Below are 14,871 nucleotides of genomic sequence, written 5' to 3' on the forward strand. Positions count from 1 at the left end.
GCAGTAACTTAAATCACCGTGAAAACTTGTGAGTATTCCTCGTAGTGTCCAATCATCCCGTAAAGTCAGATTTTGAATTTCATGTCTGAGCACGAAACCATCGTGTCACCAAAATGGTTGAAAAATGATCAAAAAATGTATGGATGTGGCTACTCCATTCGGACCAAAAAAAATTAGTCTCCTAGTAGTCCCAAATCATCCTGCAAAGTCAGAATTTTGAGAAATTTCAACCAAAATTAAGGGTATCTCTCATACAAAATAAAATGTCTTACATCCGTAAGATGAACTTTTCCGCACTGTGATCCACAACACAAAACACGACGACAATGACAGCTGGGCAACGCAGCAACTTCATTATGGTTGCCACAGTTTATGTTGGTTGGCACAAATTCGTACCATTCTTGATTTAGGCGATCGAAATTTGTGCTATTTTTTAGTTTCGCTGGCAACCGCACCATGGCGCTACTGTTAACGTTGCTTTTCATCGTCGCGCTTTGCCACAACATGCATTTATTACGTTTCTTTTACCGTAAATATGAATTCATGAGAAAACTTCAGTTTTCAGTTGTGATATATGTTTTGCGAAACCAATTATTTTTGATAGACTTTTTAATGCCTGTATGATATCATGTGAAAATTTGCAGATGTTATTTTTTTACAAAATCCTAACATTCTGAAAGTTTGAAGATACGGTGTATCCATTGATTGAGGATCTCTTTCCTTTACATTTTTTATGACGTTTTTTGTTTTTTTAGGACATTTTTTGTTTTTTTGCAATGTCGTTTCAAACAAATTTCAAGCTTTTTAGGATGATTTATGTAACTTTTGATGTAATTTTTAGGACAACTTTTGTTTTTTTTAAGGACTAATTTCGGATTATTCAGGACTATTTTTGTATTTTTTAGGACTAATTTGGGTTTTTTTATGACGATTTTCGTTTAACCCTTTGTTTTTGTCCTACAACAAACATTGGCTACAATCTAATATAGCTCGGTGTGTGAGTGCTGAAATATCGTCGATAAAACGCGAATACCATTGACGTCACATTGCAATTTTATACATAAAAATAATATGTTTCGGTTTATAACAAAAGACGAGAAACAATTTTTAAACTTGTCTTTGTTTGTGCTAATCGCAATGAGAGTTTTAAGCACCCTTCACACACGCTGTCATTTTCAGTTCACAAAGTACAAGTTTATTTATTGTGTACATTGCATAAATAATACGGTAAACATGGATGTGCTTTTACAGAGCATGAGAACGCCAATACTTTTCTCAAGCTTAAGAAAATAAGCACATAAAGAATGTAAATTTATGTTTATTATAAAATGCGTTTGAAAACCAAGCGAAGAACAAAGCGAAAATCTTCAAAATTTTCAATTTTTTTTTTCTTTCTTCCTCCGATGTATTTAAGTTGGTTGTCCTTTCTTTTGTTATGCTTCTCAATGAAAATTCATAAATAACACTCTTCGTGACGTTTGAGAGTTATTCATTGCATTTTATGATTTGAATTGTATGACATTATCTAAGATTTTTCCCATGTTCGTTTCGTCGTTCACATTTTTATTCTTTCATTTTACTTGAAAAACTCTCGATTGTGCTTTTGTCATTTTCAAATGCTAAAGATAAATGTACACACAGTGTTAAATTGAAACCCGCAAAGCATACATGTGAAAATTCCATAAAAGCTGTTAACGAGTGAAATTGCATGTACAAAGCAAAGCCATTTGCTCAAAAGAATCCGAAACTTTGATGTTTGACTTTTATGTTTGTTCTGTTGTTTCTTGTAATTACAGTTTTTATTCGCATCATTCTTTCTCTATTCGTGTACACGCTTCGCATTTCGAACGAGAATATGGCACTCTGTGCATTCGTGTTCATTTGAAGTTCGAACCCATAAGTAGTTCTTTGCGTTAGAAATTGTTTCGTTGTAATTAAACAAAAAAATGATGCGAAGAGAAACAACGTTGAATAAGGATAAAAAGTTGCCATAGTCGATGTTGTTCGTGTTGACGTTGTAGATGTTGTTGCTTCTGCGACTGACGCGCACTCGTTATCACATCGAGCATGCATATTTATTTAATTATTGCCATTTTTGTGGCAAAGTATTTTACATTTCTCACATCCTTCACCCCAATTTTTGCATCATTCTGTATTGTACTAGATCATGGTTTTGCAAAACGTTCCATTTCGAACGGGAAGTTTTCATTTCTATCCGACAATTTTGAGAAGCGAAAAAAACCGTCTAGAAGAAAAGATCGTCATCACTTAATTCACTCAATAAATGGCATGACACTCCCCAGAGGAAGACTACCACAACGAGCATCGAAACCAAATGGATTCAACACACTCAGGAACTTTTAGCTTGAACGTCATATTTCCTTACTGCCAATTTCCTCCGTTCAATTATTTACATTCACTTTGCCTCGCTTCAATGCTCTCCGTCTCTTTGTCATTGCTATTCTCAATGCTCTTATTCACGCTCGAAATCAACTGTGACTTTGACATATATGTATATGCATTTTATGTTCGATGATTGAAACTTATATTTACATTCACACTCACACAATCAACCAAATGCAATTTACCCGTTGCAGATGAACACAAATTTACTTTTGATAAATTTAATAAACAAATATACAAATTACGAGTATTCTATTTTGTTTTTGTTTATTTTTAAAACAATCGTTGTTGTTTTTTTTGTCGCAATGAACCAAAACTAACTCTTGGAATACCGAGTTGAGTTATTTTTCCTCTTTTTCCACTAAATCAATCATGAAACTTGACCGACAATAATACATTGAATTTTGCATGATTTTTATCTTTTTGTTGCAGGTATTTTTAAGTCAATTTTGAGAATAATAATACAAAGTTTATCGTAGTTTTAGAAAAAAAAGTTTATAGTCAATGATTTCATGCATGATGTAACTTACCAAAGTTATCAATGTTGAACATGTTAAATTTCACATGCAACTGTTGCACAGTTCCATCCGTCGTCAACTTAAGTATTTTTAGGAGTTTTGTGCTCATTTAGATATTTCCCATAGCATCATTTATTAAAGCAAATAGTTAGTGCTGTCATCTTTTAGCTCGTTTTGAGTTTTGCAAATGCATTGTATTCTCTTCTCTCTATCATCATATCGCAAAATACATGAACTGTAGCCGTAAACACTTTTGATATGATTCAACTAAACAAAAAAAAAATCATATAAAAAAGTTTTAAATGACGTTGAACACATTTCAAGTTTAAAGTTATATCTATTAAGCGCTATATACAATACAAACATTCTGTAAAGCAACACGCTGTACTCTTTGAACTCTTGTATTTGAAGCAATTAGTTAAACGTTTCCACATGGAAATGTAAAAAGAACATTAATGATCTTGTTTCTCGTTCTTTTAGTTTTAATTTAATATATATTTAACGTTGACAATTTCTTCATATTATATTTTCTTTGTTATTCTATCTACTTGTAAGAATTTCTCTATTTTTTAATTCGTCTATTTTTGGTTTTGCTGTTTCGAATTTTTTCAATTAAATATTGTGAACATTATTATGACAGTCAATGTTAATCGATTTTATTTTTGTTACAATTAGCGAATACCGGACTTTACGCACATTATGTGTTCAACACTCTCGACTCGGATCACAGTGGTATTGTTAGTTTTGAGGTAAGAATTGTTATTTTATTGAATAAATCAACAAAATGAATGGAACAGAGTATGTACACTTCAGGCATCGGATTGGGTCCAAAATTCTGTTCCGATTTCTAATTAGATTAGCAATCCAATCAATTAATTTATCGCATTAAAATTAGAATCGACATAATCCTTTGCATCATCGCCCTGGCAAGAATTCATCGTCGTAAACGTGTTTTTTTTAGCTGTAAAGCAAAAACCAAAAGCAAAGCAATCATTGTGGGATATTTACGATACGGATTATCGGGCACATATGTTGTGAATGTCTTTTTCAATGTTTTTATGTGTGTTATATGCGAGTTTGAACGTGTAAATGTGTACATATCTATATAGTTCTTCCATTTTGAGTGCAAAAATTCTGCTGAAATAAGTGATTCCGCTTTATCGTAATCTCTAATCCATTTTTTTGTTGTATCTTTTTTACTTATGTGCTCATCTTGTTCGCTCTGATTCGCTCACATGCTGCGTATGGTTTCTTGTCACGCACTCACATAATGTAGGAATTCGTTCAAAATCTTTCAACATTGTTACGTGGCACAATGGAAGAAAAACTACGTTGGACATTTCAACTATACGATATAAATGGCGATGGATTTATAACACGAGAAGAAATGACTGATATTGCTATCGCAATTTATGAGCTAATGGGACGAAATCCGGAAACCGTTCACACAGCACCCGATCCGGATCAAATCAGAGACAAAGTTGAGAGAATTTTTACGGTAAGTTTTGATGCAAAATAAGTTTAAAAACCTGTTCATTCCTTTGAGCTCAAATTACACTTTTCGCCAACGTTAATATCCGGTTGAGAAGCACCGTTGTCAAAATCGCTGAGCACGCAACAGTCATTCGCCAAAGTATTCAGATAATCGATTTTTTTCTAGCGGAGATGATACTTTGCATATCAATAGCCGATTAGTTTAGCGAAATCTTTGAGGATGCTCCCAAAATGGACGCCTTTGTAACGGGTGTTGTAACTTTTGGTCGGTAACAGATTGAACGCGAAGCGAAATATAGCATACTATCTATCCAATAAATGATAGTCCTTAAAATATAATGTGTTTGTCATTTAAATAAAATGGCATTTCGGTGAGGAAAATGACAGTTCAAAGTATTGATATTTTTCGGTTTGTGCGAGACAAATGCATTATATGAATAATAAATTATTTAAAAGTGGTACAATTAATTGAATGTACAATGTGTGGCATTATTATTTAAAGTTATTGATTTTATTTGCTCAGTGTTCAAATAATCCCAATATAAATGCCCAGCTTAACGCGTATTAAATTATAGTTTGGAATTTCAATAGTACAATGCAATGCAGATTATTATATTAGCGCTAAACAAATACCAGAGAATACAATAGATTCAATTTTCAGCATTTTGCCACGGATAACTCTGTGAATAAATTTATCTCAATGCTAGAATGGTGCAGAATTGAAGGCCACAATTGAAGCACATACAATCGTACATTTGTACGAAAATCCAATATTTTCACTTGCGATTTCACAGCGAGAGAAATGAAATATGAAATTTAACTGAAAAATCATAAAAAACAACTCTCTCTCTCTCATCAAATAAAACAGTTGCATGCAACTGTTTGAACAAAAGGGAGTGGAGTGCAAATATAAAGATAAACAAAAGCGCTGAGATGAAAAAAGAAGAGAAGAAAAAAATGTGTTCGAAAGCATACTATGTAATAAGAATGAAAGCTTTTGCTGAATTGTGTACCTAATGAGGTATTCCCTTGGTAATTCTACTTACCAATTAATCTGCAGCGAACGAAATGAGCCTTAGTCTCTTGCGGCAAGATGCTTTGAGAGTCACTTGCAAACGAACAATGCTGCCAGGCATTTGAAGCAAGAATGGAAACGATTACAAACGAAAAGAAACCAAATGAAACGAAACAAAAAAAAATACAAGGAACAAATCTTTTACTGACAGTGGAAGATGTTGTTTGAGAGGCATCTCGCGTTGTTTGGCTTAATATTTACCTTTAATTTTTTTGAAGATTTCTATTTTATGTTTAGAATTTATCTCAAAGCTATACTTTTTTGTGTTCACATCGAAATTAAAAAAAAATAGCAGCGTTAAGAATTGTGGAAGAAAATCGCAGACAAGGCCAAACAATTGTTGGCTCAAAAGTCTCAAACAATCAACGACGAAGCATCTGATTATCAAAGAAGTAACTTCAATAGGAAGACTTGGAATGGAAAAAAGGGGGAATGAAAACAAATCAATTCTTCGTTTCTTTTTCTAATTTCATTGGGTGCGACGTGTGCTATTTTCTCCCGGACGTCATCATCGTGAATGATGAACACTTTTTTACGGTACCTGGAAGTTTTCGAAACAAAAGTATTACTTAATGCTGCAGACATTTGTGATTACATTTATCGCCAGTTTCTGGCCAAATGCGCAATTCATGTGAAAAAAGACATTCAATCGACCCAAAGTTACAAATAATTTGATGAAAAAAAAACTTTTTTTTACCTTTCTGATTGCCATCGTTTCCAAAATATTTCACATGACACAGACAAGTTTTTGCGACCTTTTTTTACGCTTTCCGTCTCTTGGTCGTACATATAGTTTTTCAAATTCATAACCTCTTCGAAGCAACTTTACAAATACATTTATTTCGACTGATTTATAGTGTTGGAGTTTGTCTATTATGTGATATCGTTGTGTATGTGCGTAAGTTAAATGCACGCACATAGAAAACTGACTGCGTTCACAGACTACACCATATATCATTGTGTATTTGGTGCCCAGAAACAGTCGTAAAGCACACCAAACCAAAGCTATATTGACAATGGCGAGCCAAGCACATGCTGTCGGACACGCGTGCTCCGTCGGATATAAATCAATGTCAGAACGTTTCGAGAGTCAGTGGCCAATGGCCATACACCCCATACGGTATTGTACACAATGAAAAAGCCAAATCCCATAAATACTATACACACAGTTGTAATTCATGCACACGCACACCAATCGTACAAATGGAGACCCCTTTTATGAAACAATAATGAAAACAATGGCAAACCTGACTCAATTTATTTTCACTTTACCGTTTCAGTTTCAACTTTGAATAGATGCCGAGCTTTTTCGGCTGCATTGTGAGCACAAAACATATTTGTGGACGCTTTTCGTTTCAATCTGAGCTCCTTTTTCGCGAAAATAATGTTTTTTACTATTCACACATAATACGAAAATATATTGTGAATAGAATAAGAATGAATATGTTCAATTTTCATTGAGAATTCTTTTGTCGTCTATTCATTTATAGAAAATGGATCTGAATCGAGATGGAGTGGTTACATTGGACGAATTTTTAGAATGTTGTCGAAATGATGAAAATATTTCGCGATCAATGGCTGTTTTTGATTCTGGCTTCTGACAAAATGCCCAGGTGTCAGACGATCCACCACCAGCACGACAACAAAACACCAACAAAAGTGGCGGAACGACAACAGCAACAATAACAGGTAAAAAACCCAATAGACTACCATCGTCTGCACCGAAAACCCATCACAACCAACAGCACCATCCACATTTCCAGCATCCAGCACCGACACCACCACCGTCAGCATGCCAATTTTCACACCACAATTATATTCAACCAATTTATCACCAGTTATATCCGCAACAGGTCAGTAGTTAGTTAGGTAGAATTTATTCGATTTTATTTTCATCTCTGCACGAGATGCCACAAAGTCTGACGCAAATGGTCCATTGCAATTTTTATTTTATTTCTTTCGAATGAGTGTGCAAAATGCAGTGATTAATTTGTTTATTCATATGTTTGTGCACGGAATCACATTAGAATCACCATTACGCTAGCAATAATCCATATCGGCAGCCGCCGAGATATCAGCACCAATCGGAACACACACGAACGCGCCAAGCAAATGGATATACAGATCAACATCATCCTCCGGATCATTTACAAACACCATCAACATCATCGCTTTCGGGTGGTGTACAATCGCTTCAACAGCAAAGCACATCAAGACCAAACTCTCAAGAACAAATTCAATTACAACCGTTGCACGTTCGACCCGATTCACCCTCCCTCGTCAAAGTAAAAAGTTGGTACACAATGTCAAAACGAGATGTTTGTTAGCTGCATAAAGCGGTCACCATTTTCGTTCTGTTTGTTTTGGAACCGAAAGTGGAAACCGAATTTGGTATTGTTGTTTTTTTTTAGCTGTGGATCAGATAAAATTCAAACACATTTTTGGATAAATTCGTATAATAGTTGTTATCGAGTGAGTTATGACGATTGAGTACAACAGGTGCGTATATATTTCCTACAGAAGAGATTAGAATAGATGAAATATAAACATTTGCATGAGTAAGCATACGTATAGAAGACAAATGAAAGTTATTGAAAACCTTGGCTTTAAAATCGATTCGATTGAAAATTGAACAGTTCTGCGAATTATTTTTGTAGTTTCTGTGTATTGAATAATGTCTATGATTGTCGCAGATATTTTCAAATGCAAAGATACACGTTCTGTTATTACATTAAAATGAATGAAAAACTATTCGAAATACCAAAAGAAATGGTGTCTAATCAAATCCATATGTATAATTAATTGAATAAATGTTTATATATGAGTGTTGTTAAATTCAAATCCAATCTATTATTATTAAGATCGAAAGAGGATCAAATATATTTAAATAAATGATAAATCGACGATACCAAATAACAATCTAGACAGAAAACTCTTTATTAAATGTTAACATTCATTATGAATGACAGAGATTATCTTTATATATATTTAGGCAGTTTGAAGAGATGTACCTATTGCGAATGCCAATTAGCGCAATATTTGAAAATATATTTTAGTCAAAAGGGCGTCATTCGATAAATTCCGGCAATGAGATTTCCGCACATCGGACCTTTCGATTAAAAAAATATTCAAAACGACTATTTAATTTAATATGAATAAGTTGAAAACTTATGATAGCGTTTAATAGACCAAGAGAGTACTAATGAAACCAATGATTTCAATACCTATTATGAGGCTAACAAAAATGTAAAAGAAATTCTTTATTGGATTAAATCAAATTAAATAAAAATCATTAAAATTTCACAGACACACACAGAGAATAATAAATAAACATTCAACTATTGGAACTAGTGACTAGCTGTTTTACTTAAGTGTTTTTAATCGAATAAAAAAAAACAAAGCAAATAAACGTTTATCTGTTCGTATTTGCAGATGCATATTTAGACATTTACAAATTTGTGTACAATTAGCAACAAAGAAAAAGAAAAGAAAAACAAGTATAAATAAACAAAAATATGAAATGTTTTTACCGATGGAACAAATTAGGATGCGATAGAAAAAGTTCCGTAACCAAAATCAAGGCCAAAACAAACACTCCTCATTCAACATCATAATGTGTAACTTGGGCAAACAATTCACAAACAATTCACATTTTTTCCAATTTGTAATGTAAGTACAGATGTGTGCGTACCAAAGAATACACATTTTTTTCACACAGCATGTATTTACATGCCAAAAGCAATTCTTCCAAAATTCTTCCGGAGTTGTTGAAACTGCTTTGTATAGCGTGTTTTTTTTTAAATGCAGGAAATGAGAAGTTTAAGAAACGGTTGCATTTTTATCGCATAACTTTCTCAATGTTCATGTATATCTTATTCGCCCTCTCTCCATATTGGATTCGATTTTTTAAGGAAACTCATTCATACACCAGTACATACACACACCCCATCCACAAATCAAAGTCATCCACCTCAAACACTACAAAAAATGAAATGAACAAAAAAATATTTAGACAAAAACAAATGTTCGGCTTTCGGGTATATGTGCAACGACTGGCAAGCAATAGCTATTTGTGTACATGTGTATACGTGTAGAAGCGCAATTTAATCATTTCGCTGGCACGCACCACATTACAAATTTCAAAGTTGCATCAGTCTGTTGTACATCGTTATTGAATTCTTCACCTAATAAATGTCTTATATTTTCATTCTTTGGTATATATAAAAAAAAGCAACAACATAAATTTAAAAAAATTAGCTGAAAATCTGTCGCGATTCGCGAGTGATCTATTCCGACCGGATCCACCTTTTGTGTCCATGACAGATTTCTAGTAAATCAACAACGCCCTGACCGAATCCACTTGGTGTGCGTCATAATTGCGACATATTTTCAGTGTAAAAAAAACATTTCGTAGTTAACTCTGAATGTTATTGAGCCAAAAAAAAATTGACAACAAAACACAACTAATTGTAAATAATTATAATAATAGAAACAGTACAATAAAAGTATAAATGTTCGACATGATGTATGAAATCAAAAACAAAAAAAAAATAGTTTCCAAATAAATTTACCATGTTTTTCATTTCATCATTAAAAATTGGTCGGTTCAAAATCAAAGAATTTTTTCGATTGTTATTTGAAAAAATAAACAAGAAATCTTGGTGCAAAAGGAATTTGTTAAAAGTAGATGCATTTTTTGGTGCAAATAGACGCACGCGCGATGTATTCATGTCACGTCAAATCATCAAAAATCGTGTTTAAATTTTGGAGACCTCATTGAATTGGCGTCCAATCAAATTTGTGAATAGCATTTATTTTGATTGGTCTGATGAATTGCGGTCCGTTCTTCTTCTTTTTTTAAAACAATTTTTGTATAAGACATTTAAGGATATTTAGTAATAATAATAGTAAAATGTATATAAATTTGAAAAAGTATCAAAATAATCCTAAAATGGTTCATAAGTATTCAATTGTGAATTGAAAAGAAAAAAATATAATTGTATTGAGCCTAAAAACTATTCAATGAATGTAACTTAGTTACAAAAACTAATACATATAATTGAAAACTGCGCAAAACGAGCATCCATTTTCCATAAGCTCAATCAATTGAACCTACTTCTAGCTATATTAATGTTCTTCTTGGTAATCGCCAAATCTAAAGCATCAATTCGTACCTAAGCTTTTTAAGCATCATTACCAACCTATGTTCTAAAGTGCATATTGTTTTTTTTTTCAACTTTGGAAAATCAAAAAATGTTTAGCAATACCGTTATTTGTAGATATGTTCTGTTCAATGTGAAGAGTTTCTAAGATATCAACGAAATGTTCCATCAAATACTCTTCAATCGTGTATGGCTTCTGGCTTATTTTAACGCATTTTATGTGACAAATATTTCTGATTTCATTGCTTCGCATTTTTGTTGTCAAACACACAGTATTTTATTGGAATCGATCAATAGATTTCAAATCCTCATTTATTCAAAAGCTGCCGTCATTTTGTGTTCATATTCAAAATCAAATAATTCGACATTCATGTTAAATTAAATAAATAATAAGTCGTTGGCCATTTTAAACGTTCTCTAATTTATTTGAACTCACTTGAACAACGGAATAATATCTGTTAATAGCTTTTTAATTAAAACTGACCAATTAATTGAAGAGTAAATTTACAGAATTCTATGTGAAATTAGCTTAGAACTGTAGCATTTAAAAAAAACACTGAGCAAACTTATATTTTAATCAGACCATATACTGAGCATAGATATTTATCCGAGATATTTCGTGAGTATCCGATAATACGCAACACACAAATGACAACTAACCTCAATATGAACAAAAATTGACATAAAACTCAATTTATCCGAAGTCTCAACTGTTTTTGGGATAAATTTTAGTATGCATTTTTTCCGCTCAAATGCCAAAGTGATATATGTTAAGCACTTAAATATTTGAGCAGATACTGAGGTTAGTTGTCATTTGTGTGAACACATTATTGCTCCTTCTAAACGAACTGTGTACAAGACTTGAATCGACGTGTTTGACTTAAACACAATTCGTTTGAAGGAGTAATAATGCAGCACAGATCGACGTTCATGCTTACACACTAACTCATCGTTTTCCTCGTTTGACTGCGATGTACGAGCGAGCATCTTTGTGTGAGTATTATTACCCCTTCCTCGTATTGTGTTTAAGGTACACACGCCAATTCGAGTCTCACACACACTTCGTTTAGAAGGAGCAATAATGCATGGACTGCTGCGTTAATTATCGGAGTCTCACAAAATATCTCGGATAAATATCTATGCTCAGTATATGGTCTGATTTAAATGGAAATCCTGCATACAGCGTACATCTAACCTATAGCAAACAAAAATAACCTTTAAAAAAAACTTTGTAAAAACAATTTCCTTCTTCCGAGGAAACGAAAATGGTGTAAGCTTTTACTTCATTCAAGTTTAAGTTAAATTCTTCTCTTTAACCCAGAAAGGATTTTTTAGACTATTTTGGCCTAAGCAAAATGTATTGTCTTTATTTTCTACATAAAAATGTATCACTTTTAAGTATAACTATAGTTACCGTTATCATCGATGCAGAATCTTTCCTGCCGAATATCAATGGAAATGACTTTTATCTTTGGTAAACTATATATAATAATTTTGCATCTTACAAAAGTGCGAACAACATTTTTGCGGATGCCCATTTCTCTCCATATGTATTGGTCATTCGTCTAAATCTATATTCTACTCAGATCGAACTTCTATGAAGCCCCTATAACTCTTTAATCATATGCACATAATAAAAATAGCTGTATTTTTCAATTTAACATTTTCAAATCGAATTTATGGAGAGCTCATAAAACTGTTGATCAACTGATTGTAAAATTCATTGAGAATGAAAACGATTCATCAAAACACCCGGTCCAGATTTGGGATTGAAGGCGCAATCAGTAAATTATAACATATAAGATTAGTAGATTGTTTGAATAATGTAAAAGAAAATCCAATAGTTTGCAAAGGTTTTATTGAAATGCTTGGATTCACCGGCAGCAAAATAAATGGATACCGAATTATAATTACAGCGAAATATGAAAATAACAAAGAAAAAAAAATTGTACAAACATGTTAGACTTGTCACCTGAAAAAGAGCTATAAACTATATATAGAAATGGAATTTTTGTGTATAGTTGGTATATTGTTGCAATCTAATCACAAATAGTGTAAATCAATTTTGAGCCCATGTCCAATTGTCTGTAAAAATCCAGTCGATTTATTTTTGGTCATTTGGTGCAGCGTTTCACATAGAAACTCACTGCCAATTGTATCTAGAGGTATTTCAAAAAAGAATCTCTTCAATTCTGTTCCATTCAAATTGGCTGTTTAATCAAAACATTCACAATGTGACGACTCTAAATTCGATTTTCTCCCACACTTTTACCTCTGCAACGTAAATCCCGCAGTACAAAGTAGAAAAGAAATGATAAAAAAATTTGTTGAATGAAGTGCAAGCCATAAATTGAAAAACAGGTCTAACTTATGATAACATTAATTTAAAAAGGCAGACACAATTTTTTTTGGTGCACAATCCTGACGGTTCAAAGTTTTGAATTTCAAACATAGCGATGGTTGTACATAAAATAGAAGAAAAAAGCCCAGCAAAGTAATTGTTATTAGAAATGCGTATTTGCACATCATTTTGAAGCCTGTCTCATATAATATTTAGCATCAATGTTTGAATATATTGAATGGAAACCCACTAGTTTTTTTAGATATATACACATAACGATTGAAGCAACACAATAAAACTACATACACACACACTCCGACATCCCTATACACCGAGAATTTTTCATTGGAATTTAGAATGATGGCAATATAACTAGGGACAGCCCGAAAGTGCAGGACGTGCCGAACCATTCATGTAATTTACAATTATTGTTGGAGTCAATGTAAATACACTTTCAATTCAAGTTACGGTATTCGTGTCCGTAGTCAATACACAAAAAATCAGATGTTATTTAATCAAGTTGTTATATGCGCTTATAAAACTTTTGATTTTCAAAATATTGAACGTTTGCCAAAAAAAAATTGAAAAGTTCAATGTAAACCTTTCCATCCCTTGTGAAATGTGTCCATTTGGTGTAAATGTGAAGAGATGGAAGAGAGTGACTCTGGAAGTGCGCCATGTCAAGTTATTTGATGTTTTTACGATGTTCAAAAAATGCAAAAACAGTTCAATAATTGATACCGCTGAAGATTTAGTTTTACATGTCCATGTTGTCATATGTGCACACAAATTGAAAATGTAATGAAAATCAAAATCAAAGTTCCTCCATGTTTCTTTTTCTCTTCGAAAATCAATTTAAATTCAACGGTTTAGTTTCGATAAATACATCGACCAAGCTTTATACATGAAACAGAGGTTAGAGGGTTACATCAGATAGAGACAACAAAAAAACTTAAAATCACTGTTATATTTTACACCCGACACACCCAGACACATATCAACAACAATTTTACTCTCTATCGCCCCCCCCCCGGGGCCCCCCCCACTTTCCTTCTGCTCAATGAAACCCTTCCTCTTGCATAAGAATTGCTCTTCCACTGTTAAAACATCCAAAATCGCATGGAAATAATATAGAATAAAAGATAAACGAAAGATATTTCTAATCAGTAGAAGTTGTTCGTGCTGCGAATATTTAAATCACATTTCACCGAATCGATCAAACAATAATGACATTGATTGAAACAAAAAGAAGGCACACAACAAAGAATTGTGACAGTCGATTTTTTATGGCCTACGAAAAATCAACGTAACGGCTTACTCAATCGACATATTTGAAAATGGAAAATGATATAACTAGAAATTCAGATGTAGATAATGTTTTTTTTTTGTGTCTGCGCAACGTTCATCAGCCAAACAAAGTGGAAATGTGACGAAACCACACAAATAAAGAAGGAAACCAATAAAAATGTGTGTAGATTTCTAAAAAGAAAACAAATGTGAGAACGAGAGCTAAATTTGAACTTAATGAATGTGTTACGAAAATGTAGAAATGGAATATATAGTAATTATATGCAGAGAATGATAATGATTATTATCTACTCACTATTTTGTAAGCGAATACAAGGAAAAGCGATTACAGATGAAAAACTATTGTGGAGACATGAAAATGAGGAGAAAAGAACTATTTGAACAGATAGATATATACATTTAAGAGTATTATAAATAATTAATGACAACAGAAATATAATGAATAAAGAAACTATGTTACTCAATTTTAATTGAAGTGTCCGCTTACTTTTAGAAAAATGAATCGAAATTTGTGATTGATATTTGAACCGCTTAGAATAAAAGTAGATAATGGTAGAAAGTTAAAAAAAA

At 32.7% G+C, this 14,871-nt stretch overlaps 1 protein-coding gene across 3 annotated transcripts in view; it reads left to right on the plus strand.

The window, feature by feature from the left end:
* LOC116343627 (Kv channel-interacting protein 4) overlaps positions 1–14,031 on the plus strand; it is a 92,908-nt gene extending 78,877 nt beyond the window's left edge. For all 3 annotated transcript variants that reach the window (XM_031771814.1, XM_031771816.1, XM_031771815.1), the window contains 4 exons: positions 3,597–3,670; positions 4,198–4,419; positions 6,981–7,343; positions 7,518–14,031. In XM_031771814.1, the coding sequence (XP_031627674.1) occupies positions 3,597–3,670; positions 4,198–4,419; positions 6,981–7,091 (407 nt within the window). In that variant the 3' untranslated portion in view covers positions 7,092–7,343; positions 7,518–14,031. The remainder of the gene's footprint in view (positions 1–3,596; positions 3,671–4,197; positions 4,420–6,980; positions 7,344–7,517) is intronic.
* The last annotated feature ends 840 nt before the right edge of the window (positions 14,032–14,871 follow it).

This window comes from Contarinia nasturtii, unplaced genomic scaffold (genome assembly GCF_009176525.2).
Source record: "Contarinia nasturtii isolate CC-2019 unplaced genomic scaffold, AAFC_CNas_1.1 Cnas_scaffold_1037, whole genome shotgun sequence".
NCBI classification, from domain to species: domain Eukaryota; kingdom Metazoa; phylum Arthropoda; class Insecta; order Diptera; family Cecidomyiidae; genus Contarinia; species Contarinia nasturtii.